The following is a 27,781-nucleotide window of genomic DNA, read 5'->3' as shown; positions in this document are numbered from 1 at the left end:
CAGTAGGTCAATCAACTTCAGGATTAGAAAGAAGTCTCACCATTGTCGACTAATTTTTTGATGGTTGAAATATACGAATAAAACAGCGTCTCCTCACTCATTCAGAAGATTTGTGTGAACTGGATACAGAATATAATCAGCTGTTAAAATCATGCGTCGTTGCCTTCATCTTCCAACTCATGTGACCCACTTTAGGGAACAATTAACAGCTCCTATCCAGAAGTATAAGTGTAAAACCATTGGTATACTCTGTGTATGGATGTTTGTGTGTGCACTTCTACATATGTATGCTGTTTTTGCATGCCTTTCTGCCCAGGTGAAGATGTGTACATCAGCTTGTACGGGGCTTGTGAGGAACTGGACATCCATCTTGAGCCTGACTCTGTTTTGTTAAAGAAGACTTACATCTCCCTGGCCAACGCACACACAGTATCCCTCACCTACATGAGTGAGATCCCTCTGAAGTACTGTTGGACGACATGGCCCAGCCTGCAAGAGGAGGCCCTGAGCTTCTTCAGGTATGTATGCACACAAATGATTTAACACAGACAATACAAGACTGTGCTTTTGATGACAAGTGCGGGCTGTATAAGCAGCCCCTCTCCATCTCACTGTGTACATGTAGCAAGTCAAATTACCTACTGTGTTTTTTTTTCTTTACCACAGCATGTGTTGCCAGAAATAGTTCAAGTGTCCATCACTTTCTTTCTGCCTTTGTTCTTCTCTCTGCCTCTTTTTCTCTCTGACCCTCCTCGTTTCTCTTTGTTTTTTTGCCTTTCACCTTCCCTCCCTTTCTCCATTTCTCCAGGGAGAGCTCAGTGCTCCAACAGAAGGAGGAGGAGGAGGAGGAGGAGGATGAGGAGGAGGAGGGGGAGGGGGAGAGGGAACGGTGGCATGCTCGGTGTGAGTCTGACCCCACAGCGATCCATCGCCTCCCACTGCTGTCCAGAGCCCTGCAGGAACGCAGAAGCCAGGCTGTGAAGGACCAGCGTCTGGCCCCCTCACACAGCTGCATTACTGTGGAACCAGGGGTGTGTTTATGTGTGTCTGTGTTTTCTTGCCTCTCCATATCCCTCTTGCCCAGTATCGCTCGTCGACTAATGGTCGACACCTTACCCATGAATTTGCAGCCTTGTTAAGAATTGAATGCATGCAGATACCAACTTCTCATGATGTGTCTGAATTAGGGCTGTCAATTGATTAAATTATTTAATCGCATGATTGTCAATAGTTAATCATGATTAATCGCAAATTATTGCACATTTTTTATCTATTCAAAATTTGCGGTTCAAGTTATCAACATAGGAGTGGGCAAATATGCTTACTTTATCCAAATGTATGTATATATTTATTATTAAAAGCAATTAACAACACAAAACAATGGTAAATATTGTCCAGAAACCCTCATAATTACTGCATTTAGCATAAAAAATATGCACAAATCACAAGATTGCAAACTCAAGCCCAACAGGCAACAACAGCTGCCAGTGGGTCAGTGAGCCAGCTTGACTATGACTTGCCCAAAACTGCATGTGATTATCATAAAGTGGGCATGTCTGTAAAGGGGAGACTCGTGGGTACCCATAGAACCTATTTTCATTCACATATCTTGAGGTCAGAGGTCAAGGGACCCTTTTGAAAATGGCCATGCCAAGTTTGGAGCATTATTTAGCCTCCTTCGCTACAAGATAGTATGACATGGTTGGTTCCAATGGATTCCTTGTTTTTTTTTAGTTTCATATGATAGAAAAAATCTGAGGCTGCTACAACATCCAAAAGATCGATTGTGTTAATGCGTTAAAGAAATTAGTGCCGTTAAAACAAATTTGCATTAACGCATTATTATCACATTAACTTTGACAGCCCTAGTCTGAATAATCTCATACTTTTATTAATGCAAAGCAGGTTTCTCTGAGCTGGCAGGGTTTCAGTAGCTTATCCAAGGGCACTTGAGCAGGTTGGATGTTTGAAACAAGGTCCTTAGGTTGAAGGACACTTCCAGCTACATGCTATGCCACCTTCTGTATGCTGCTTTGTGGGTGTAATGACCAAAATGAGAATCTGTTGGAAATGTTTAGGTTTCACATAGCAAAGCACAGTATTGCAAGTATCTTTACGGTACAGTAACAACCAAACAATTAGATCTGAGATTAGATTTGTCACGAAGAGTAATGTTTCGGCTCTGCTGTTCGAATGTAAATCTAGTCTGACTCCTCGGTAAAGGGAGGGTCACGGACTGGGCCCTTTCTGCCCAGGGACCTTCAGGTAGCCTGACCTGTTCTGACACAACCATCCCCCTTTTCTGCCAGTGTCTCCTACGCTTAACTCAGCCAGGTTCCCTGGGCAGATGGAGAGAGGAGACGGACGGAAAACAGAAGGAGAGAGCGAGAGAGAGTGCAGGGGAGAGAGAGTAAACAGTCTTTAGGCCAGTTACAACACAAACTTTGAGAGGGCGTTTGAGAGAAATGGTCAGCAGTGAACACATGCATAAACACACAGGTAGTAGTCGATGTCAAAGACAGTTAGTGTGTGTGTTTAGAGTTGAGGCGGATGAAATAACCAGACAACTTCCACTTTTGTTTTCCACACTGAAATGAATGCAAAAAACTTCTCCTCTTGTCCATCCACACTACCGACTGTCACTAACATAAACTGTGAATGGTCCTCATATCAATCGTTTTTATGTGTGAGAGAGTATGCATTTACAGTGTGAGCATGTCTGCTTTATATCCTTTAATTCAAATGACCGATTGTTCTTCTTCTCGTCTTTACATGGCTCAGGAGGGTGAAATATGGCCCAACATCCCAGCACAGTTCAATATTGTCTTCAAGCCCGAGGAGGCCAAACTGTACCAACAAACCATATATTGTGATGTCACAGGTCAGTGCCTAGCTAGAACATACAACACTCACTTAAGTTTCACATAGCAAAGCACAGTATTGCATGTATCTTTACAATACAGTAACAACCAACAACAAGACAACAACAACAACAATGTCAAATGTTTAGCCACGCTAGCGCCATGGTGCCAGGGTAGACAATGACAGTCGCTCGGTCCACCACTTTGGTCCAGATCTCAACAACTTTTAGATGGATTGGGGTTAAGTGAAATGTCTCGACATTTATTGGATTGATTGCCATGACAAATGGTACAAACATTTATGTTCCCCTCAGGATGAGTTGTAAGAATAATAATTTATAATGAATAATTATAATAATTTTTGATTCATGACTGATTCCTTTACTTTTATTCAGCAGCATCGTTAGGTCAAACTTAATATGTGTCCAGTATTTTGGTTTATGTCCAAACACCTGCAAGACTAATGATATTCCCAGCTTAGCCTCAGCTGTACTTTGTGTTTAGTGCTAATTAGCAAATGTTAGCATGCTAACACGCTAAAATTGGTGGACATGGGTAACATTATATTATTATGCTAAACATCACCATTTTAGCATTGTCACTGTGGGCATGTTAGCATGCTAATGTTAGTATTTAGCTTAAAGCACTGTGCTATGCCTAACTACAGCCTCAGAGAACTGCTAGCATGGCTGTAGACTTGTTATAGAGAGTAGTTGAAGTGAAACCGGAAGTTCTGGGTTCTGTTTCGGAAATAAGAAAACCTCATTTAAAATGCCATTGACTTTTGCAACTACGCTAATAACTACAAATACAGTCTGGGAACAGGATTTAAGTCTCTAGGGGAAGGGCAAAGGCACCGCTGGCTACACTAGCTACATAAACAACCTTGTGAGAACAGAATATCCAGTTGTCCAAGAGACGTTCAAAAAGCATTTTTGATACAACTGATTTGCCTCTTAGAAAACAACAACTTAGACAACATTTTAAAGACCTTACCCTTGGTCAAGTACCAAATAGTTCCAAAACATTTTTTTTTTTTTTTTTCGTTTTATCTGAGGTTACAGTCTCAAACACATAAAATCCAGTCGATTAGCCTGTTGTCATGCTATTAAATGGGCGTTATCAGTCGCTTTAACCACCACAGATGTGGGTCAATAGGGGTCTACTACACCTGTTAGTAGGTTTTATCATTGATTCACATGGTGATCATCGAAAGAAGGAGTAAAAGAAGAAGACAGCGACCTCTAGCCGCTGCAGTAATTATGACAGGAGCAGAAGCGTAAGTCAGGCGCTGTAGTATAGACCACCTGTAACTCCATATGGGGTGTAGGTAGGGACATAAATCATTGGGTTGTCACCTAGGAGACCGGGGCACACATTCCGTGTGAAACCAACAACGTGTAGTTGTCTTTGTGTCAACAAAGTTTCATTTTCACTTTTGAAACTATTATTATTTTAAGCCAAAAAATTTGGTTTGCTCTAAACTTAACCAAGTCGTTATGTTGCCTAAACCTAAAGAAGTTGTAGTTGTGTTGCTTAAACCTAAAGAGCCTTCTTGTTGGTGTTCAAAACGTAAAATTCCATCAGTTTTACAACACGTTAGAACATGTTGCTTTTAAGTTTCGCTTTCAGTTTTACAGCATGGTAGGCGTAGTAGGCCCTTAATGACCCACATGTATAGTGCTTATAGCGACCGATAACACCTATTTAATATCCTGACAACAGTCTAATCGGGTGCAGCATCAAATATGAGTAAGGAATCAAGATCATTTAAGTTCCATTTTACTGCATATGTAAAACACACTCCATCTCAACAGGATCTAGATACAGAATAGGAGATAGTATGCCTGAATGGGGCCAGAGTTCTCAAACAGTGTATAAACAAATGGTGAGTTTCCAAAGTTATCTTTTCAAGTTAAAATGAGGATACATTTTGTGTTGAGTTTAGGGTGGGAATTGGGATCAAATTGAAGTTATGTTATGGCAACACTTGACACAAACTTGGCTTGTTTCTTGAACTTAAAACCCTCTTTTGTTTGCTTTTCAACACCTCGGAATTGATTGTTTTAACGACTTTAAGCAGACTGTCCACTCCTGCTGAAAATCAATAGCTTTGGCTTTTCTCATAAAAGATTCTCCTTCCCTCAGTGGGTTGGTGCAGACAAAGGTCGGACAGACAAGTCTGGGTAGCAAACCGTGTCCGTCTGTTTGGTTATTGTCAGACAACAACTGCTCCTCTCATCTACAGTATGCCTCTTTTTATTTTCCCTTCTCCTTCAGTGTGGCATCCACAGTCAAACTTGGTTGAAGCACCACAAATGAAACCCTAAATCCACCTAAATGCTTTAACCACTCACTGGATGACTTATTGCAACTTGATCTCATTTTCATATGAGACAATGCAGTCATGAGGCCCCAATATATTCATCTCATCCCAGTGGTAGTAAAAGGTTGTTAGGAAATTTGCATGTGGCCGTCACGTGTGTCTTCTGAGCCGGAGGCCAGATTTACATTAATTTCCATGTTTTCTGAGGCAGGTGACGACCTGACCAGTCTAGGTCAATGACAGCCGGACTGGAGACTACCGTACCCTGGTTCTTCACTTTACAAGAAGCTTCAGAAGCTTATTCAGCAAAACTGCAGCATAGAACTCTTATGCCCTTTAATAAGTTCACAGAGAGAGAGAAGTAGAAAGAAGCTACAGTAAAGTGAATGTTTAGCAAGTATTTAGACATTTTGTATTAGGTTAACTTTTGATTCAGTTCTTTAAACTGGAAACATAAAAGCAACTTTTCCCATTCCCCTGCATAAAATCCCAATAGTATGCTTTTTGGTTTATCTGTCTTTAACTTTGTTGTGAATCTTTCCCTGTCTGTGTCTGCACTTAGGCCGTGAAGATCGGTTGCCTCTCACAATAAAGGCTGAAGGCATGGGACCTTATCTCCAGCTCGACTATGACCTGATGGACATGAAAAACGTATTCATTGGTGACAAAGACTGGTATAAAGTAAGAAAGGTTAAGCCAAAGTGTATGTAGGACAGAACGAAATAAATAAAAAATAAATAAAAACAAAAAATAAATTCAAAAAATAATTTAATAAATTAGAAATATAATAAAAAATAAATACATTAATAAATTACTAAAAAAGAAAATTAAACAGCAGAGTAAATAAATAAGGCAATTAATGCAAAGATAAATAAATAAAGAAGCAAATTAAAACAGAAATATCAGTTTATGTCACATTTTATCAATTAATTGTTGGCTACCTTTATTTTTTTTATTATTTTTTATTACATTTAATGATATATTTATTTCTTGAGTCATTTATTTATTTATTCATTTATTTTTGATTTTGGCAGGTTCCGTCCTCCATAAAAGTGAACAGTGTTGTGTCCCTTTAGAAGATGATCAGTTACGACATGCTATTAATGTGATGAGCTTGATGTATACAGTTTATTACTAAAGCTGTGGATGTGAATGTAGTAACAGCATGTGTGTGGCATACTCTCCCTACCCTTTAAAGTAAGTCTTTTAATTTATTTTAGGCTGTTAAACTCAAGCTAAAGAAGCTGGCAATAAATAAAATGAATAAACAAAATCCTCAACTTGAATACAGTGATTCAGTATACTAAATGTGTTAGTCTTTTTTTTATTAAATCCTCTTTCTTTAGTGAGTAGAACTCGTCAGTTTCGATAACATAAATAAAGTGATGACGTCTTGAGAGATTTGCCAAGTGAATGCAGATACATAATATTTTTTTTTTAACAACTTCTTTAATTTACTATAATAGTATTTTAGCTGAAATAGTTTTTTGTTATTATGGTTAAATTAATGTAATTTATGGTGTTGCTGCTAGACCGCCCCGTTAATACAGGTGCGCGCCTCCCATTGTGTGGCAAGCGGGAGAGCAAATAGGTTTTTGGCCACAGTGAAAATGTTGTTTTTGAAAGGCTAAATGCCAACAAATATGGATTAAATTGATGAAAAAGGAGTTACTGGATATGTTTGGATCACACGAGTCAGAAATAATCCTACGCAGACACCACTGGAATCTAATTTTATAAATAGTATAATATTCATAATATTAGTGTAGCCTGATCTTGCAGCTGTGCAGAAATACTGGGTTTAATCAGAATGTGGCCTACTAAGTAAAAATAAAAAAGCAAAAAATACATATTTTTAAATAGTTTTATACACAGACTGTTGTATAAATTATCAAGTAAGTGTGTTATTATGATTTTAGTTATAAATGTCCAAATCTAATTTTGACAACCTCAGAGCAGGCAAATCCTGGCGCACCCCCTGTGATCTATGGTGCCTCCCTAGGTGGGGCCCGGACCCCAGGTTGGGAGCCACTGGTCTGACTAAACGGCTAAAAATTTCCAACATAAAAACAACTCGTACACTTCTCTCTTGTTAGTGCTGTAATTAAGTCATCAAATGTTTCCTGCAAAATATAATTAGGCTCCCAGAGCACTATTTGCACTGTTGTTTTTCTATTAAAGCTGAACTCAAGTGGTGTCATAAAACATAAATGCAGCACATGCATATTACTTGATTATTGAAAACATGACTTGAGTGTTGAATCAGTGGATCCTTCTGTTTGTCCAGGTGCAGGTGAACAACCGAGGACTGATTGATGCCCCTTTCAGGCTGTCAAGCCCTGACACTGCTTTCGGCCGCTGTTTCTCCTTCAGTCCTAAGGAAGGTGTTGTTCCCTCTGGGGCCTGCCAGATTGTGGAAGTCACCTTCCACAGTCGAATCTTGGGAGCTTTCTCTGAGGACTTGCTGTTAACTGTCACAGGACAGCCGCAACCACTTACGGTGACCTTCAGGTGAAGTTAGCGAGTGTAGTAACTCCGATTGTAACGGAACATTCAGATTTATCCAAGCAAATATAAAAACTCAACTTTAAAAGTGGTGCCAGTTTTACTAATAAGAATACCAATGTTTCTCATGGCTCATGTTTTATCTTCTTTTTTTCAGGGGTTGTGTCATTGGTCCCACATTCCACTTTGACGTTTCAGAGCTCAATTTTGGAGATGTAGCCTTTGGTGAGTTACAACATTTTTCTTGAATTTTTAAGTTACTACATACATCAGACCGGCACATACGGGTGCTTCGCAAAAAGTCCCCCCCTTTGGGTGAAAGAAAACCGAAGATCCCATAGACTTCAATGCAATTTGATGTGTGTTTGGATTGTAATTTTGACAAGTTCATATGCATTCATCTCTTGTTAAAGAAATGTTTGTTTTATACACATGTCTAATAATTATTTGAATCATACCATTCAGAAAAAAATGTCCTCCACTTCAGCCTCCTCTTTATGTTCCCTTTGATCCATCTTTGTCATCTATCTCTCTGTGCAGGTTTCCCACTAACATTGACTTGTACCCTCTTAAACACCTCCTTGGTGCCTATGACCTTTGCCCTGCGAGTCCTTGGAGACGGGTTGGGGTCTCCCAGTGTCACTGGTGCCAAACAGGCATCTGAGGTGTCCAGGAATAATTGGGAAGGCAGTACTGCTAGAGACCTTCATGCACGGCCTGTGGAGTTCACCATCACACCTGCTGCGGGCTCTGTGCGTGCCTTGTCAGATGTCACCATTAAGGTACAGTCAATTTAAAAAGAATATTGGGAAACCCATTTAAATTATTCATTTTCAAATTAATTTTGCTATCCTAACAGGATATTACAGGTCTTTGTAAAGATGTATGCCAGAACTGTACAGTATATTTTTCTAAAAATATGCCCATATTTTCAGCCTAAATCATGAAGTGTAGCTGCAAAAGATATAATCAACGCATCCCCCAAAGATATCATACATTTCTATAAAGAAAATCTAGTAGGTCATACTTAACCTATACTGTATATTACAAAGAATATATTGTTGAAGCAAAACTTACCCTGAATGATGGTGTAAACTTTACTCTGTAGGAAGAGTCTGCTTGGAAGTGATGATTGTTGAGTGACAGCCCCCTAATTTGCATAATGAGGCAGAAATGCATAAAGAAATGTTAAAAGAAATTTATAAAGAAAAGAATATAGAAATAAATAAGTTTGGGGAAATAAATAAAGGTTGAAATTCAAAGGGAAAATTATGCATACATAAATAATAAATAAATGCATAAATAAATACATGCAAAAATAAATAAATCAATTTAAGATTTAATACAAATAAATACATAAATAAATAAAAGGGAAAATGAAACAGAGGAGTAAGTAATAAGGCAATTAATAGCAAGATAAATACATAAAGAAGCAAATTTTAACAGAAATATCAATTTCAAGTCACATATTATCAATTAATTAATGGCTACATTTATTTTTATATTATTTTTGCTATATTTAATGACACATGATTTTGGCAGGTTCCGTCCTTCATACTTAAGGAAAACCAACATTTTTGGAAAATATGCTTATTCACTTTCTGTTTCTGTTAGACGAGAAGTTTGATGCCACTCTCATGTCTCTGCGTTAAATATGTAGCTAGAGCCAGAAGTCAATTACATTAGTTTAGCATAAAGACTCTACGTAGGTGGAAACAACTAGTCTGGTTCCGTGTGCAGCGACTTCCCGGAGTCTTGTCTGAGTGAGGTAGCCAGGCAACCAACAGAGACTCCCTCCATAAAACTTTTTGGTTTTACATTTTTTTTATGGATATAACGTGTTGATTATTGAGCTTCTGAGCTACTGGTCGGTGGATTTTGTTACCTTTGACAGAGCCAAGCTAGCTGTTTACCCGTTTCCAGTCTTTGTGCGAAACTAGGTCAACAGTCTCCTGGCTTTATGTTTAGCACATACGTATATATAGACATGAGAGTTGTATATTGATCTTCCCAAAATGTCAAACAAATCCATTTATAGGTGAAATTTGGATTGCAAGTTCTACTTGCTTGTTTTTCAGAATGAAACACTAGTTGTCATTAAACTTACTTCCTTGAGAGGATTTGAGAGGATTAAGTTATCCTGTTATGCTTTAATCAAAAAATCTACAGCAACAGACTAAAACTTACCAACCGAAATTGTGTTCACAGGTGTTGATGTAAGTAATGCTCACTGAACCTTTTGTGGTCTCATACTGTATGTGTGTATAATATATACAGGTGACGCTGTGCTCCAACACAGTCATGAGCTACAGGCTGGCGCTGGTGGTGGATGTTGAGGGTGTCGGGAAGGAGATCATGACTCTGCCTATCAGTGCCAGGTCAGACACATTTACACACGTGAACGTACACACACTGTGTACTGTGCACACATACTCAAACATACTTATATATCAGTTTAAGTTAGTTATGTGGTGTCTCGCAAGTTGCCGCAAAATACTTACAGTGAAAGGTTCTATGTAACTTTCACAAAATCCTTGTTATTAATGACACCGGTGGTCGTCGAGTGAACTGCAATCAGCATTCTGTTGCTCGCGCGTGTGCTCGCCATCAGCCAAAACAGTGACGTGACATTAATTACAATCATATATCATATATTTAGATTAATGTTACTATTTGTAGTGTTCCTATATTGTATCTGGACCCTTGGCTCCATGATACTAACTAGCTTGCCGTTTGCAAATCGCTTTATCAGCTAATGTTACGTAGCAACCAACGGCAGATCCATGCTGCTTAGCTAAGCTACAGCTAGCTGGCTAACCTTAGCTTAGCTGTTGTTACAGTAAGCTAGTTGGCCGCCCCTGCCTTGCATCGCTTTTAGCTAATGGAAAGCAGTCATTAGTTATACACCTTTGCTTTATACCGTTGCATCATTTATTGTTGGCTAAAATCACCACTGTTTGTCAAAATAATTAAGTATCATTATACTATCAATGATAGTATAGTATAATATAAATTATATTATACTATAAATAGCTGTTATAGGGAACTGAGAAAGTCGGGGAAGTTCTCCGTTTTTAAGTTACGTTACAATCTGTTCACATATCGTCAATACAAAGCGATTAAAGGTAATATTGAGAAACTAACAAGAGTACACTAGATTTTCCAAATGATCTAGCCGAAAAACAAGCACCGTGTTGCCAACTCTAGCTAAATTGTGACATATAGCACCTTTAAGTTTGACTTTGTACATTAAGGCCCAACAGATTGTTGGGTTAGTTATTTTTTTCTCTTCTGCCATAACTCTGTCTGATCTTTATCATTTGAAAAGAAACTGCATAAAAAAAATAATCACCATCCATCTGTCCAAGTAAGATGGAATATCTTCTTCTAAAATTGGTGTGAGCGTGTTGCCATGCCATAAAACAGCAGAGGTTCATCTTGTTTTTAACTCTCCTAAAACCCTTTCTCTTAAAGTAAAGTGCCTTGAGTGCCTTTTCTGGCAGTAACCTCTGCTGTGCTTCTGGCTTCAATGATGCTTTGACAAGCTGTAAATGTGTTCCATTGAACCTCTATACAGGTGTCGACAAATCAGTGGAGTATGTGTTAAATATTCAGAGCCTAATTTACATAATAATACATTCGAATGTCACCTGCGCCATCACTCAGAATAGGGCAATGCTAATCTGACTTCCTCACGGCAATCACCGTCATTGTAAATTTATGAATCAGTTCTAATTAATAGACTGCAGTTTTGGCATGGTGTAATGCAATTACTTCAGAGATATCTCTGAAGTCTTTCCCAATACAAGATTGCCCTACTCTGAGATGCGACGGACAGGCCTGTTTTTTCTTGTGAAGCGATTGAACACCTCTTCCTTCAATAATGCATTTACTGTAGATCTTTTCTTCTCTTCTCCTCTCTCTGTGTATTTCTCTTTGTTAATAGTTGTGTTGTTCCTGATATTGTGGTGGAGACTCCAGTGTTGGACTTTCAAAGGTGTTTCCTCGATCACCCCTATGAACACAAGGTGCGGCTGACCAACACCAGCACTCTGCCTGCCTGCTACGGCATGCTCGACCAGGTTGAGTAGATTATTGCAGTAAATTATTTATTTGTGTGTTTATATTATACGTGCCAGGGTACTCATAGAATAGTGAAATGAACAAGCACAAGACCTGTCAGGGTCGACACATCCATATTTAAGACATTGGCTCACTTCCAGCTCAATGCAGCAACGTTTATGTGGTAGAGATGGGCGACATGACAGGTGATAAAAAATATCACCTTAAAGGAATAGCCCAACATTTTGGGAAATACACTTACCGGTATTTGCTTTCTTAACAAGAGTTAGATGAGAAGATTGATACCACTGTCAAGTCAGAGAATGGTATCGATCTTCTCATCTAACTCTTTGACAAAAGCAAATACAGGTATTTCCCAAAATGTTGAACTATTGCTTTAATAAATGCAATTAAATGTCATTATCACTGAACATTATTAAGCCTTTCTAACCATTTTTGAGGCAAAATAGAATTAAGATTATATTTAGAGTCAAAATAATAAAGTCCTGACTTAAAGCTGAATTAAAGTGGCAGTAGGCAGAATGTTTTTGGCATCATTGGGCAAAAAATCCATAATGACCTTTCAGCATATTGTAAATCAAGTGTTCTGAGAGAAAACTAGACTTCTGCACCTCCTCATGGCTCTGTTTTCAGGCTTTAGAAAATCTAGCCCGTGACGGGAGACTTTGGCCAATCACAGGTCATTTCAGAGAGAGAGCGTTACTATTGGTTGTTCATTCAACAGAGGCAGCTGTAAATTACTCGCGAACTCCAATCAAACAGTCAAACTAGGGAGTGCTGATCAAATATTAATTAATATTCTGTTACTGTTATGCCTATTTCTTGCTTAAAATGTTTTCAGAAACAGCTTGTAGTGTACTGGTGGGGTGGTGCTTGGTGTTTCCTCAACTGATCTCAACATGGCGGCCGGGTCACAAACTTTCTAACAAACTCTCTGACAAGGCTCCAGCTCGGCTCTGATTGGTTGTTTTCCTCTGGTCTGTGTGCCATTAGGAGCACCGGAGGACACAGAGGCACATGATTTTTTTCAGATTACCTGTTTTATGCACTACTGTCAGGATATAGAGACCGTTTTATGTATATATAATATTGAAATCACTGTCTGCCAACTGTCTACTCTTGCCATTACAAGGTGAGGGAAAATAAACGACTTCCAGACCATCTATCTTTTTGTCGCAAATCTATATGTACAATAGATGTTAGGTCTGTATGCTTGCGTTAAAAAAAGTAATTTCTGTCTATTTCAGGAATATGAGGAGAGTCCGCCACTGCTTTTTGGCAGTTCTACACCCAGAGGATTGATTCTTCCTCACAGTTCAGAAGAGCTTCCTATGTTTCTGCTGGCTAAGGCCGTTGGAAGGCAGCAATGCATTCTACGCATTGCTGTGTTCGGAAGCATCCAGCCACCCCTGGTCAGTGGAAATCTGTGTGTGTCTGTGTGTGTGTGTGTGCTTCGGAGTGTGAATATCTGTGCTGTTACTGGTTGAATACATGTGCATGCAGGTGTATTTTAAGATCTTTATCTGAATACAGACAAAGTGTCTTTCTCCAAATTACTCAGTAAAATCCACCTTTGTTTTGTTCTGTTCTGTTCCAGGAGGTGGGCTTGTCATGTATTGGGCAGGGACCAATAGTTCACATTCAGAACCCACAGCTGGACTTTGGCACAATCCCGGTTCTGACGGACATTACTAGAGCCCTGCACCTGTCAAACCAGTCACCTATTCCAGCCTACTTCACTGCTCGCATGGTACAAACACACCAAACACAGACACACCTCTGAGCACACATATTAGCACTATTAGGCAGACATGCACATGCTAAAAATAGATAAAAAAACATACATTAAAATTGAGATGATCAAGTTAACTGTACATTCCCTCAGATCTAGAAATGATTTTAGTAGTGGATTTAATACCTGTCGAGCCATCTACCCGTTCAGTGGCTAGATTTCTTGTGCAAACCTTCTGTCTGTCTTCCCCTGCTCTTGTGACTAATTAATTTTCAGTCTAATTCGATATGTAATTAATGAGCTAATAGGTTCAATGCTTTGTTAGTTCTTGAAATAATTAGTTGCCAGTTCAATTTTGGTCCTACCCCAGGAGAATAAGTGATTTTCCTCTGAGTGCGCTCCCTTCATGAACCAGTCAGATGGTGACACTTTGTCAATTCAGGATGACATGAATGAAATAGGTGATCTGGGAAGCTTATTGAACGATGCTCAACTTGGACTATCTTGCTGTTTCTGGTGTTTGTAGCGTTTTATGCACAAAATAGTAATTTAAAGGGACAGTGTGTAGGATTTGGCGACATGTAGTGGTGTGGTTGCATGGCTGCTGTGGGCAGAAAAAAATTTCTAATTTCAAACATTCAAATCCATCAAAGACTTTTGGAGTAATCCTCCTAATGGACAAACAAACAAACATAACCTCCTTTCTAGGTCATTTTAGTTTTAGTTTTTTAGCTATAATATATCATAACGGAAAAAAGGTGACGGCATGAATTTCCGTCAACTCTTGTGACATTGAACCGCACAAACAAACAAATGGACTTCACCTTCCAGGAGATGGCACGATGCCGCAATTTCTTCACTAAAGTAGAGCGAATATTAAACATTATGGCCAATCCTATACAATTCTCCATGTATTTTGCATGTACTGTATATGTAGCTACATACTTCTGAGACAATATATCCGGCCCTAACAAAAACTACAACTACTGTAAAAATAAAAATAAATATATAAAAAACTAAAACTAAACCTTTCTGAAAGACTGAAATTAAACTAAAACTGGCAAACACTCTGAAAACGAATTAAACTAAAATGAATCAATATAGCAGCACTGAGGAATTTATTGCTTCAATTGACTACATTTACCATCAACACTGATTACACATCTGCACAAATGATGGCAAATTTTCCCTTTAAGATTAAATAATATTGTTACACTTATTTCTATTTATCATGCTCACTCAGTGTAAATTAAACTTGACTGCGACCTGAGAGCTGCAGTTCATCATATTCAGTGTTTCACTTGCCTTCTGAAAGCCTTTCTCTCGCTTTGCATCTCCTTATCACCGGGAATCCACTGGGAACAAACTTGTGACTGGAGCTATGACTCAATACCTCCTTCAATTGTGTGACCCTGTCCTCTCCTTTGATGCAGTGTTGAGGGAAGGAGTTTCCCCCTGCACTCTCAAGCATCAATCGATGCGGATTCTCCTTGAATTGCATTACATCTCTCGCTCAATAGGCTGGCAGAGAGCCACACATTAGACCTGATGACTGGAGATTGTGGGATATTGCGGAAGGTATCCGCATTTGCTTGTCATCTAAGTGACCATCTGTGAGAACTTAACTCCATCCCTAATCCAACCTAGGCTTTTATTGATTATTTTATACAGTCAAGTCAAGTCAATTTTATTTATATAGCCCAATATCACAAATCACAAATTTGCCTCTGGGGGCTTTACAATCTGTTCAGCATACGTCACCCTCTGTCCTTGGTTTCTTGCAGTGGATAAGGAAAAAAAAAAACTTTAAAGGATAGATGCGAGATTTGGAGCCTTTCTATTGCCTCTGCAGGGCTCTCAACATGGTGCTGAGCCAGTGGCTCGCAGCTAATGGCATTAACAGTGGAAAAAATGGCAAAAATTGCTGACAGGGCTAACAGTGTTAACCTGCTTCCGACGGTTGGGACGGCGTTATCATGTACGCCATTTTCTGCACACTGGAGGATATAACCTGCCAAAATTAAAAATAGATAAATAAAGGACTCAACAAATAAATAAATGTATCATTAAATGTAGCAAAAATAATATAAAATAAATGAAGCCATTAATTGATTGATAAAATGTGACATAAATTGACATTTCTGTTTTAATTTGATCCTTTATTTATTTATCTTTGTATTAATTCTCTTATTTATTTACTCTTCTGTTTAATTTTCCTTTTTATTTATTTATGTATTTTTATTATTTATTTATTTATTTTATTTTAGTTCTTTATTTATTTTTTATTGATCTTATATTTATTTTTAAATGTATGTATGTATTTATGTATAAATGCATTTATTTATTTATGCACAATTTTCCCTTTTTTTTGGCCGGCAACCAGAAATATGAGCCACACGAGATTCACGTTACAATATATTGATTTTGTTGTGCTGTATTATGTTTGACAGGAGAATTGGCTGCAGTAGTCACTTCAGCACCAGTGCAGGGTTTATGCGGGTTCATGTGCTCTTGATAGCTGTACAGCATACAGAACCGATTTGGATTCTAAACCCTTCTGACTTCTGCTGCATTCAAAAGCAATCAATGCTAATCAAGCTGTGGGATGCAGCAGGTTTGATGTGATTATTGAGATTCCAGTCGCTTCGCTCCTCTGTCTTGGGAGTCAACCCCCCTGCTCTTTCTCCTCTTCTGACTCGACCCACCCCTTTACTGTGATCACCCTTGTATCGACCCACACACAAATTCGCTTTCACCGGCTCCTTTGCTCGATCATACAAACGCTGAGAAAGTGATCTATGACTCCTAAAGTCCCTCAACGGTCAAGTGTTGCCTGCTTGTGTGAGGCATCTTTCTTTAAATGTCTGCAGGACTTTTCTGTAGGGAAGTTGATTTGACCATCAAACTATAGCTTCATATATCATTTGTCCGATATTATTTTTAATACAGTCATTGCTTCAGGCAACACAAATGTCAATTGCAGTATTTGAGTAAAGACATTCTTCTCTATTGATGATCAATCTACCGTGTTGTTCTATCGGCATTGAAAGTGCCCAAGCTTCACTGCATCTCAAAATCCCAATTAAAAGTTTATGTTCCAGCCATTCATCAACAGAGTTGTATAGTACATTGATCGTGATCCACTGCTTGGTCACAGGGAGCACAGTGAAGGGCTTTGTTGAAGGACTGGAGATGAACATTAGATTTACATTTGTTTTCTCATTTCATTGGACTTTATTCAAATAAATGCAATCGAACAATCCACAGAGCTGCAGCAGTCTTGCAGCAGTCCCTTTTTTATGTTCACATCAAAGAGCGTAGATATCAGATCAATAACATTTTATGACTATCCATGAGTTAAGGCTTTTGCGTGTTCTAAAATGTATTTTAACTAGGGCTGTCAAAGTTAACTTGATAACGCATTAATGCAAATTCGTTTTCACGTCACTCATTTCTTTAATGCATTAACACAACTTGCGATTTTTAGGTTGCAATTTTAAAGCTATGGTAAAGATACTGGCATCATATGAAACCAGAAAAAGGAATTCATGGTTCCAGCCATGTCATACTAGCTTGTCAAAACAAGGTTTAATAACGCTCAAAACTTAGGCTAAATATTGGCGAGGAAAAACTGTCATGGCCATTTTCAAAGGGGTCCCTTGATTTCTGACCTGAAGATATGTGAATGAAAATGGGTTCTATGGGTACCCACAAGTCTCCCCTTTACAGATATGCCCACTTTATGATAATCACATGCAGTTTGGATCAAGTCATAGTCAAGTCAGCACACTGACACACTGACAGCTGTTGTTGCCTGTTGGGCTTGGGTTTTGACATGTTTGATTTGAACATATATTTTTTATGCTAAATGCAGTACCTGTGAGGGTTCCTGGACAATATTTGTAATTGTTTTATGTTGTTAATTGATTTCCAATAATAAATATATACATACATTTGCATAAAGCCAGCATATTTGCCCACTCCCATATTGATAAGACTATTAAATATTTGACTAATCTCCCTTTAAGGTGCATTTTGAACAGATAAAAAAATGCTCCAGATCGAATTTCGCATAGGGAACCAACTGCCAGATAAATGCCGGGTGCCAGGTAGACAACAATGCTCAAACTGAAGCACCTATTTTCCACTATTTAGCTAGCTAGCAGCTAGCTTGCACTAAACTGATCACATTTTGGAAATATAAATGGTTACTTTCTCGACTGAAAAAAAACATGAAAACTTAATAACAGCATTTCTAAGACTAAAAACAGCTTTTTAGCAAGTGAAGGATGATAACCATGGATGTATTAACACTGGCGATGAGCAACGCTAAGCAAAATAATGGCACTTCCGCTCTAAACGGAATTGAGAAAACACAACATGACGCAATGCGGAAGCACCCGAGTTAAGGCAAAGAGTAAGGTGAATACAACCGTACATCTCATACTCTATCCATTAACGTAATCACAGTAGGGAGATATTTCATCTTACTTATGTCAGACAGGGAGCCACTGCTCCACTTCTACCTCTAGGATCACAGGATGCTACACCGAAATATTGATGTGATTATGCAGCTATATGATCTGCACATCTATCTTTCCGGGTCAATCCATTATATAGGCCTCAATGGTGTGTGCAGCACCGTTAGAGGAAAGTGCCCCCACAAGGGAGATATTTTCACACATCACATTTCAGTCACGTAACTAGCTGCTGTAACTGTTACTATGCCGCTCTACAGATGCAAAGGCAGGCATCCTGTCGGAGCAAACTCCTCAGCTCATCGTGTTCAGGAAATATGGTTGTGTTTTCCTATTTCCTCAGAGCCAGGGAAGGTCCTTTGGGCGTGTTCAGCCCAGTGAGGGGGAAGTACCACCAGAGAGCCAGCTGGAGCTGAGAGTAGTGGCACACCTGAAGGACGCGCTCCACTTCCAGGCCAGGCTGGAAGTGTCCATCCGGGACAGTCAAACGCACACTGTCCCTCTGTCTGCCACAGGCACTGGCACCACAATTGTCAGTGACAGGCCTTTTGCCCCCAGCCTTGACCTAGGCACACACTTCAGGTAGAATGAAACTCATGAGTCAAATTTTGACTTAATAATATTGATATGGTGATGTAGAACTGAAATTGTACTGACAGTGTGTCTCACCTGTCCTCCGTATGTCCTATAAGTCATGGGTCATGCCAGTACCACTTCAAATTGACCAACCACGGCCAGCAAATGCACCGGATGTACTGGCGGACTGATGGCTTCCTGTCCTCCACAAAAACCCGAAGGGGGGAAATCTTTTCTGACCGAACCGTCCTGCCCCCCATCTCTGCTCCCAGGAAGAAGGATATTCAGGCCCGTGGGTCTTCGCTCTCCTCTAGTAGGGAGAAGCCGGTGTTCAGCCTCAGACCTTCTCGTGTGGAGCTCTACGCAGGCTGCTCTGTTGACATGGTGCTCACAGGATCTTGTGACTCCCCCAAGGTGAGACACTTTGCTTGCCTTCCCAAAAATGTATAAACTGAAACACTGTATGTTATAAGCACAGCCAGTTTGTGTCCATTAGATTAGATGCCTGCTGTAGTACATGTGCAGTTCATATGTTCTTGTCTTCCCCAGGTTGTGCAAGAGCGTTTGGTGTGCCATGGCATTGTGGGTCGCCAGGGCTGTAATAAGCTCCTCATGTCTGTAGATGTTACCTGTCACTTTGTGGCTCCTATGCTCAGCATTTCCTCCAAGCAGCTGAAATTCTACATAGAGAAGGTTGGTCAAAAGATTACCTCTCCATATATACTTAGTTCTGTAATGTATCTTGCAGAAATTTGTCGATACAATGTGATCTAATTGTTGTGTAGGCATATCATAAGTTAGATGCCTTTTGGGGATGACGTTGCAGGACTGTAAATAATTGGCATCTCTGTAAAGTTTAGTGAAGGCTGTTTAATTTTATAAGATAACGCCATGTAAAAAAGAAACTGTGAGCCTTTCATTTAAGATTGCTGCTCCTCAAACATGTCTTCATATTGTTGAATGAATTATGTATATGTCTTACAGGTCCCAGGAAAGAGTCTAACGCCCCTATATGAGAAGCTGATCTTGGAGAATGTGTCATCTCTGCCTCTGTCCATGGAGCTCTCTCTTGTAGAGCCGTTCTCTTTGTGTGAGGCCTCGGGAGCTCTTAGCACAGCTACCACTAAGGTACACATCTCTCCCTTTTATTTGTCTGTTTGTTTTTCATTTCAAGTTCCAGGAGGAAGAAAACAACTGATTTTAGTGGCACACAGACTTTTGCCCTGGATTGAAACTTGACTTGAATCTTCTGTCATCTACCAATACAGTGTTGTTTGTGAAAGGAAGTAACGGAGGATATTTTAAGGATTTGCTGGAAATCTGTTGTTTTTTACTTGGAGGAACTTTACCCAAGATTTGTTGGTTCTTTTTGCTTCTATTGGATAAGACAGAGTGAGAGAGGCTGTAAAGGGCCGTGGGTTTCCCTAGATTAAAGTTGTTTGCTAGTTTTATATATTAAAAGACCCACAATCAATTTGATATTGGTTTCCTATGTAGTGTTTGATCCGTGGTAGTGGGGCCACCGTTTGTTGATATTTGGATCTTAAACCCATCTTCCATATTCCCGCTGTCGCAGTTTAACGAGTGCTCTGGCCCGTTTCCCTCATCTGCATCTCCTGCTAATCCCTTAGAGAGCTGCTGCTCCTCCAACTAAAAGCTCTGCAAAACTCTCCGGTTGGGTCAAAAGCGGTAAAAAAGGAGCTGCAGCATTTATTTCTGCACAAACTGCAACTTCCACTGAACATTCACTTGATATTCTCAATATAGCTAAGCTAACTCCGACTTCTGCTCCACTCGCTCACTTTTTCGATAACACACATTCACCGCCACTCTCTCTCTTGCTTCACCACTCACTACACACACACACTCTGTGCACTGACTCTGCTATTCTCCAAATGACTAACGCAAATCTGACAACAGCTCTAGATGGGGCCATTCGCTTTTTTTTCGGTCACCGTAGCTCTCCTACACGCTTGGCACACGGGAGAGGTTGCAATCTGCAACCTCACCACTAGATGTTGCTTAATTCTTCACACTTTAAGTGATGTGCAGAGAAAGTGGACATCCTTTTGAGCATGAACAGTCGACATAAATGCTGATGACTCCAGGGAGGACGTATTTTTGTAGGCCAACCAGGAAGTTATCATTGCCCTGGTTCCCTCGACAAAAACCCAACGGGATTTTTTCATTGGGTTTTGGATTATTGCAGAAAATAAGCTCTGTGGCAAACACACGTTTATGATACTCAAAAGTTTTGTTCAGCAAGATAATCTTCACAAATGAACACCACTTTTATGATCTTTGAAGGGTCAAGGCAATCTCCAGAAGTAAAAAGATAACGTTAGGCTATAAACAAACAACACTACAGTCGCATGAGCGTGAGTATACACAACGAGGCTGTAAAGGCGGACGAGTCGGCATGAGTAACCGGGAAGTGCTAAAATGCTAACTCATTTCTGGGTTTTAGGACTCATTTTTCGAGCATTGTATTGAGCTGTTTGTTTTTCAGTTTAAAATAGTCAGAAAACTAAATAATGTTGAGTTGGCAACAAGATAGTCAACAATATTACTTTTGCCTTTTGAACATTTCATGTTTTTGGTACTAATACCAAGTTCAGTGAAATTCTGTGTTACTGTCCATTGTCTGTAGTAGACGTGTGTGAACACACACCAGTAGCAACCTCACTTAATTTATTGATTACGGTAAATGTGTTGAGTCAGATACGCTCTTAGATGTTCCTTACCTTCCAGTTGACACTTATGGCTGTCATTTGCTTGTTTTTGTACCTAACATTTCAATGACTTGCACTCAGTGGCACGGCAGTTACCGTGATAGAAGTTAATTTCATACATTTCCATAATACCCATGTTCTGATTTTATCACAGCTCTAACCTCCATTCTGAGATTTGATTTAAATGTGGGACTGGAATCCGTATTAAAATGGTTTTCAAGTCCCTGGCAGGTTTCTGAATGAAGCTAAAGAGAAGCAGAATATTTTGATATTTTACCTGGGTGCCATCAATGCAGTATAACAAAAAATGTTTCATTAAACTGTGGGAAGGTTTTTAAAAGGGTTGTGAACTTATGCTTTGGGATTCACTACTGTAAATCTTTTTCCAGTCCATTGTTTTAGGTGACGGGAAGCAGGCTGAACTGTGGGTATGCTTTAATCCATTTTACTGTGAGGATCGGGTGTCACGAGTCGTGGATGAGGTACAGTAACAGTGATGCCTTTTTTTTTTTTCATCTGGGGGACATATTGTGACCTTCTTTTTGTGTATGGCAGTGGTTCCCAACATGCTGTACTTAAGTACAAATTTGAAGTACTTATACTTGACTTGAGTATTTCCATTTATGCAGTTTTATACTTCTACTCTACTACATCAAATATTGTACTTTTGTTCTCCTCTAGATTTGTCTGACGGCTTTAGTTACCTTCCAGATTACAATTTTTCATACCATTCCTGTCCAGTGAAATTTGGTATTTTAAATTTTTTCTGATAAACTGAAGGATGAAGTGCTCCTCTATGGGTTGAGAAGATGATCCTACTTCTTAAACTAAATTAACTATTTAAAACTCCCTCTTGGATTAGCTGTAAAATGCATCATCACAAAGCTTAAAACAGGCTGTTTTTCTCATATATCATACGTAGTTCTCACAGGATAGCGAAGCTACAAACATATGATGACTTTATAAAATATGATGCATTGCTGTTGATTAAACTAGTCAACAGTATATAAAGGGGTCAAAATTAGCACAACCTTAAACATCTACAGAAGTAAAATGCAACGTGCAACAGTAATATTTATCCAAAATAAAGATTAATTGGTGCCAATAGGACGTTTTACAAACTATCCTTTTTCAGCGGAACTGGGCACAGCCGCCACCAGTCACGCAGGGACATACATCATCATTTTGCATGTAGTCAAGGTAGAGGGGGATAAAAAAAGTTATATATCGAATATATGACGCAACACTATCAGCTCTTTGTCCCAGATACAAAACAGGCAGACTGGGAGGAAAATAAATCATTCACTGTTACTTTAACTTGCTTATTGTATGAATTTGGTGTTCTCCTTTCCAAATAATCCAACCATGTAACCATCTATTCATGAAATGCAATCGCAGACTTAAGGGGAATATGCACCATGGAACATTAATGGTTTGCAAGGGTGAATTTAACAACGTAACGGAACGTGCAACAAAAGTAATCCTGGCCAGTCGTTCTGTAACAGCTTAAAGGGCATTGCAAATAAATAGAATTCTTTTTTAATGATGTAATTCACCAAATCACACTTCAGGATATTCTCTTAAATTGGGAGCAACAAAAAACAGATTTATTAAAAACGGCGTGCAAAAGGATCCGCCTAGGCTGATGCAAAAGTAAAGATATCGGCCAATTAATCGGCTATCAGCTTTTTCCTGCTCCAAACTATCGTTATTATATTGGCCTATGAAAATCTACGGTCGACCTTTAATCCAAAAACATCATCTATAATAGTAAAACACTGACATGCTTTTACTTAAGTAAGGTTTTGAATGCAGGACTTTTAATTGTAGTGGAGTATTTTTACAGTGTGGTATTAGTTTTTTTTTTTATTATTATTATTGCACAATCAAAAAAGCACATGTCATATTCAAGACAATACAGATCACAATAATTAAACAACTGAGCGAGCGATAACAATAACAAACAAAAAGAAATTACAAGAATACAAAGGAAATTACATGATACAGTGTGGTATTAGTACTTTTACTGAAGTAAAGGATCTGAATAGGAAGTGGTTCTTCCACCACTGCACAAGCCACAAAAAAGATTGGGAACCACTGGCATTAAGTGAAAACAATCTGTTTGCTTACTTCCACCATTGAAATATATACCAGTTATATCATCTAATTTGGAGAAATACATTACCTTTGTTGACATTTTTTTCCAGTTCCTGAGGATACACTACCAGGGACACCCACAGCAAGACATGTTGGAGCTGCACGCTGAAGTCCACTTCCCCAACCTCCACTTCTCCTCCACCACACTGGACTTTGGCTGTGTGGTCAACTGCACAGGAACTCATAGAGAAATCTCCATCACCAACTGCTCCCCGCTGCCAGTTTCCTACCACTGGGCTTTCCTGGATGACCAGAAACACTCTACCATCAGGTATGTTAACACTGAGAAATGTCCACAAACGGTCATATAAGTTAGGGCGTTTTCATATTAGGTACGATTGATCCGTACCGTGCTTGAGTACGATTGCCCCCCACCCCCTGCCGCTCAGCTTTCACATTAGTTAAGTTGTTCCGTACAGCACACTTGTGTCATCATCCACGTGTATTTGTTTATGTTGAGATCAGCTGTTCTAGCGACGGAGCATCGTAAAACACTTCATTCAACAGAAAATAAACAAAACTCACCATTGTCTTTAGTTTTTCTAACAATCACCAACTCAGATTTGGTCAAAATAAACCCTTATTTCAGAGTTAGATGTGAAATAATACCGGCTCTGCACTCTGTTTCTCACCACTGTCTCTCTCTCTCTTCTCGCTTAGCAGCTGAGCTGCTCTCGTTCTTCGGAGGCAGACCATTAAAACTTGCTAAATAAAATAACAAACATCGCCCAACCCTAGTGCCTACTATTGTTTATATTTTAAGGAACCTCTCGCCTGCCTTCCTGCTGTATCACCCATGGCCGTGCGGTTCAGAGGATGAGATCGGGGCATGCTGCAGAGACTGGCGGCGTTGAAAAAAGCCTGCCCTTTCAAAACTACTACTAACTTTACTCGCGTTGCATAGCAGTCCACTTCTGTGTTTTGGTACAGTTGGCTTTCACATCTGATGTGAACCGTACTCGAGTACACATGCCCTGTACTCCAGACCACCTTTTCAAGTGGACTCGAGTACGAATCGACGAAACACGCCTGAGTACGGTATGGAGCGTTGACACTAATCAAACAAAACTGGACTTTGGGGTCAAGTGTTCTCGGATCCGGGCCCGGGTCCCTGATGTGAAAGCACACTTAGACTTTACAGCACACCCCACACCTGAAAAAATACCATATGATAACCTGGGCAGAATACAGCCAGGGAGGCTAAGGAAGTAAAGTTAGTGGTGAGACTTTGTTTTCATAAACTTGTGTCTATGGAACATACAGCCTTTTTATTGTTACTTTCATTGGGTTGTAGGACTAAGGGAAGCTAAAGCACCCTGGCTCAGTGAGACCTGATAGAATACTGCTCCTTGCTTCCTTTGTTAAACCTTTTTTCTTTGTAATAGAACAAAACAATGTTTAGAACTGTAGTATCCTGAATAGACAAGATTCAGGGACAAGAACAGAATGGATCTCAGCCATATATTAAAACTGTCCATTGGGATGAGTTAGTACAGTAGCTATACATTTAACCCTCTGAATTGAAAGCCAAATCCATTATAAATTCTCTGGGGGAGACACATCTACTGATTGTGTACTTAAAGCTACATTGTGCCTCTCTCAAGCTTTTGCTTTGGCTCCCCTCCCTTGCAATGGACTGTGAATACTATAGTAGTCTGTCCGTCCATGGCCTTGAACCAACTAACTGCTATAGCTCTACAAGATTTATCACCCTCTACCGTCTTTTTTCCCTTCCCCCTCTTTCATCTATTGGTACTCCACCTTGTCCTCATCGTAGGGTTTTACATTGCCTATTTATCTTTCTTTTTTTTCCATTTTCCTCCTTCCTCTCCTCCTGCTCCCCTGCCTTTTCTGCTTGTGCTTCTGCTCGCTACCAAATCCTTATCAACCTTCTCTTCTTTTTCTTTCTCTTAGATTGTGACCTCTCTTAACAATCTGTCTCACAGGCCGGCCTGCTAATTAAATGGAGACCTCACTCTGCGTGCACACTCTCTCTCTCTCTAAAGTCTCTCTTTCTCCCTCACAAAACCTGCACTATCTAGCCATGTTCAGCTAATTACATCCCTATCAGTAATTACACCGCAGCCCTCGGAGAGGGGAATTTCAATAGAGCGAACGCTTTTCTATCCATCTATCCCACTGATAGATAGAGGCAGTACAAAACATTTAAATACTGTAGCTTCTCAGTCTTTAGGACTCTATATCAGTAAGAAGAAAACTGGAAAGCTTAAGTTTATTCCACCTTTTTATTGCACTGTACTATAGCTACTTGTATGCATGATGAACTATATCACTGGACAGCTGAATGACTGACTCATCACTCATAACTAATAATTGTTAATAATAGTTGCATGAAAATAGACCTAGTCTTTGTCTTAAATTTAACTTTGAGTCAGACTTGCTATAGACACTTCAATTTACCTTTAGCATAAAGCTTCCCTATGAGTGACTAATGTAAGACTTACAGATAGCATGTCACGCAATGCATTATGGGTGAAATATGACTCTTCACAGAAGAGATAAGGTGGCAGATGCAACAGCGACACCACTCCCAAGTATGGGAGAAAATAACAGAAAAGGTAAAGAGCATAAATCTAACAGTCGTTAGAACCATTAAAGATGTTCAGAAATAATTCAAGAATATGGTACCAGAATCCAAAAAATTATGGATAAACAGTTCAAATAGTTAGCTAATAATTAGCTAACAGTAATGGATAAACAGTTGAAACTATTGGGACTATTTGTAACTTTCAGAAATGCTTCTTAACAGCGACACCTGTGGCCGTGAAATCAACAAAAGTCAGCGTCGAGCTCGCGCTTGCTCGCTCTAAATATACCTGAACGAGCATCGCTCAAAACAGTGAGGCGACACACGTCAGCTAAAACCACAATATCACTCTATATTTCAGCTGCTTGGCAGTAATGTTAGCTGACCAGATGAAGGTCTCTCCATGAACATGATTTTGATCTGATCTTAGTGTTGGCTTTTCCTGCCTAAGTGCAGGCTGAGGCAGCGGGGCTCTGCAGCATGTCTCCCTGCTCTCTCCGCCCGCAGCCGGAGAGAGCAGAGGAGACACCGGCACCCGGTCGGTAACGAGACGACAACGTAACTCTCTGAAGAGCTCCATCACTTCAAAAGACACGGGAAACCTCTGTTGGTCTGGAGGAGCTGCAGCATTTATTTCTGCACAAACGTCCCCTGTACATTCACTAGATATTCTCAGAGCTAAACTAACTCTTCTGCAGTGTGGAGTGAGCGCGCGTTCACGTCTAGAGGTGGAGCGAGCAGAGCGAGAACGCGCGCGCTGTCTGAGTGAAGGCAGGCAGAGGAGGAGAGGCAGCGGCCACACGCGAACGCGCATTTGCGAGCGCGCATGTGTCCCGACCCGGTACATTTATACGCTTACAAAGTTACAAACTGTCCCTTTAAGCCAAAGTGTGCACAGGGGGACTAATGCAATGGTGAGATAAAGATTCTTAAGCAACTTTCCGTGGTCACGAGTTCAGTATTTTAAACCCAGAATGTTACTTTTTCAAACAGTACAATGTTCAAACACAGCCTTGACAGCCTGACACTCTCCTTGCCATAGTATTTGCACCAAGTTGTACATCGGCGATAGCAGACATTATTTCTGTCTTACTTTTATGTTCCTTGAATAACATTTCAGTCTCCGCAGTCATCGCCTCTTTTACAATGCCGCCATCGGTGAAGAGTTTTTTGTGCTTCGTTAGGATGTGCGCCACTTTAAATGAAGCCTCTGCTGCAGCGTTGACCTTCTTCGTCGGTTTGGTAACAGAGGCTGTTGTCTTTCAAGCGTTGTTTCAGCTCCTCTACCTTCTCTGTTCGTAGACTACTACCAGCCGGAAAGTTCCTTGAAAAGTTGCCGTTGACTTTAGTAAAGTGGGTCTCGATGTTACATCTTTTACTGACTGACATGCTCACACCACAAATGAGACACACACACCTGTCATTCACATTCGTGGAAAAAAAACTCCCACTTCCCATTCCTCATGAAAATAGTATGTTTTTTGCCTTTTCTTGGCCTGGCTATTTTCCGCAGTCATTGTCAAATCTGGTGTGTGCTTGCTAGCCTGCTAACATCTCCTAACGTTACAGCGTCACTGATTTTTACCAAACTTGGCAGCAGTGTAACTCGTTTAATTGACAGCTGATTGGCAAATAATCAGTTTGTGTCAGAAGGGGGCGGGATGTCTGTGAATTGGATTAGATCGAAATTTAGGTTTACCAAGTGACTTTGTCTTATCAAATTTGTTTACATATTCTTTGAACCTTTAGCTAGCGACTCAGAAACGGATGACGTGTTGGAGAC

At 39.8% G+C, this 27,781-nt stretch overlaps 1 protein-coding gene across 4 annotated transcripts in view; it reads left to right on the top strand.

The window, feature by feature from the left end:
* hydin (HYDIN axonemal central pair apparatus protein) overlaps positions 1 to 27,781 on the top strand; it is a 108,951-nt gene that overhangs the window by 23,546 nt on the left and 57,624 nt on the right. For all 4 annotated transcript variants that reach the window (XM_037766591.1, XM_037766593.1, XM_037766592.1 and 1 more), the window contains exons 8-24: positions 317 to 518; positions 809 to 1,031; positions 2,782 to 2,881; positions 5,750 to 5,868; positions 7,475 to 7,698; positions 7,850 to 7,917; positions 8,233 to 8,474; positions 9,970 to 10,070; positions 11,639 to 11,774; positions 13,023 to 13,187; positions 13,373 to 13,525; positions 18,329 to 18,567; positions 18,678 to 18,975; positions 19,111 to 19,254; positions 19,546 to 19,689; positions 21,683 to 21,775; positions 23,501 to 23,721. In XM_037766591.1, coding sequence (XP_037622519.1) covers positions 317 to 518; positions 809 to 1,031; positions 2,782 to 2,881; positions 5,750 to 5,868; positions 7,475 to 7,698; positions 7,850 to 7,917; positions 8,233 to 8,474; positions 9,970 to 10,070; positions 11,639 to 11,774; positions 13,023 to 13,187; positions 13,373 to 13,525; positions 18,329 to 18,567; positions 18,678 to 18,975; positions 19,111 to 19,254; positions 19,546 to 19,689; positions 21,683 to 21,775; positions 23,501 to 23,721 — 2,872 coding nt within the window. The remainder of the gene's footprint in view (positions 1 to 316; positions 519 to 808; positions 1,032 to 2,781; positions 2,882 to 5,749; positions 5,869 to 7,474; positions 7,699 to 7,849; positions 7,918 to 8,232; positions 8,475 to 9,969; positions 10,071 to 11,638; positions 11,775 to 13,022; positions 13,188 to 13,372; positions 13,526 to 18,328; positions 18,568 to 18,677; positions 18,976 to 19,110; positions 19,255 to 19,545; positions 19,690 to 21,682; positions 21,776 to 23,500; positions 23,722 to 27,781) is intronic.

Source organism: Sebastes umbrosus, chromosome 4 (assembly GCF_015220745.1).
Source record: "Sebastes umbrosus isolate fSebUmb1 chromosome 4, fSebUmb1.pri, whole genome shotgun sequence".
NCBI classification, from domain to species: domain Eukaryota; kingdom Metazoa; phylum Chordata; class Actinopteri; order Perciformes; family Sebastidae; genus Sebastes; species Sebastes umbrosus.
Note: the sequence above shows the minus strand (reverse complement) of the source record. Positions and strands in the feature narration are given on the sequence as shown.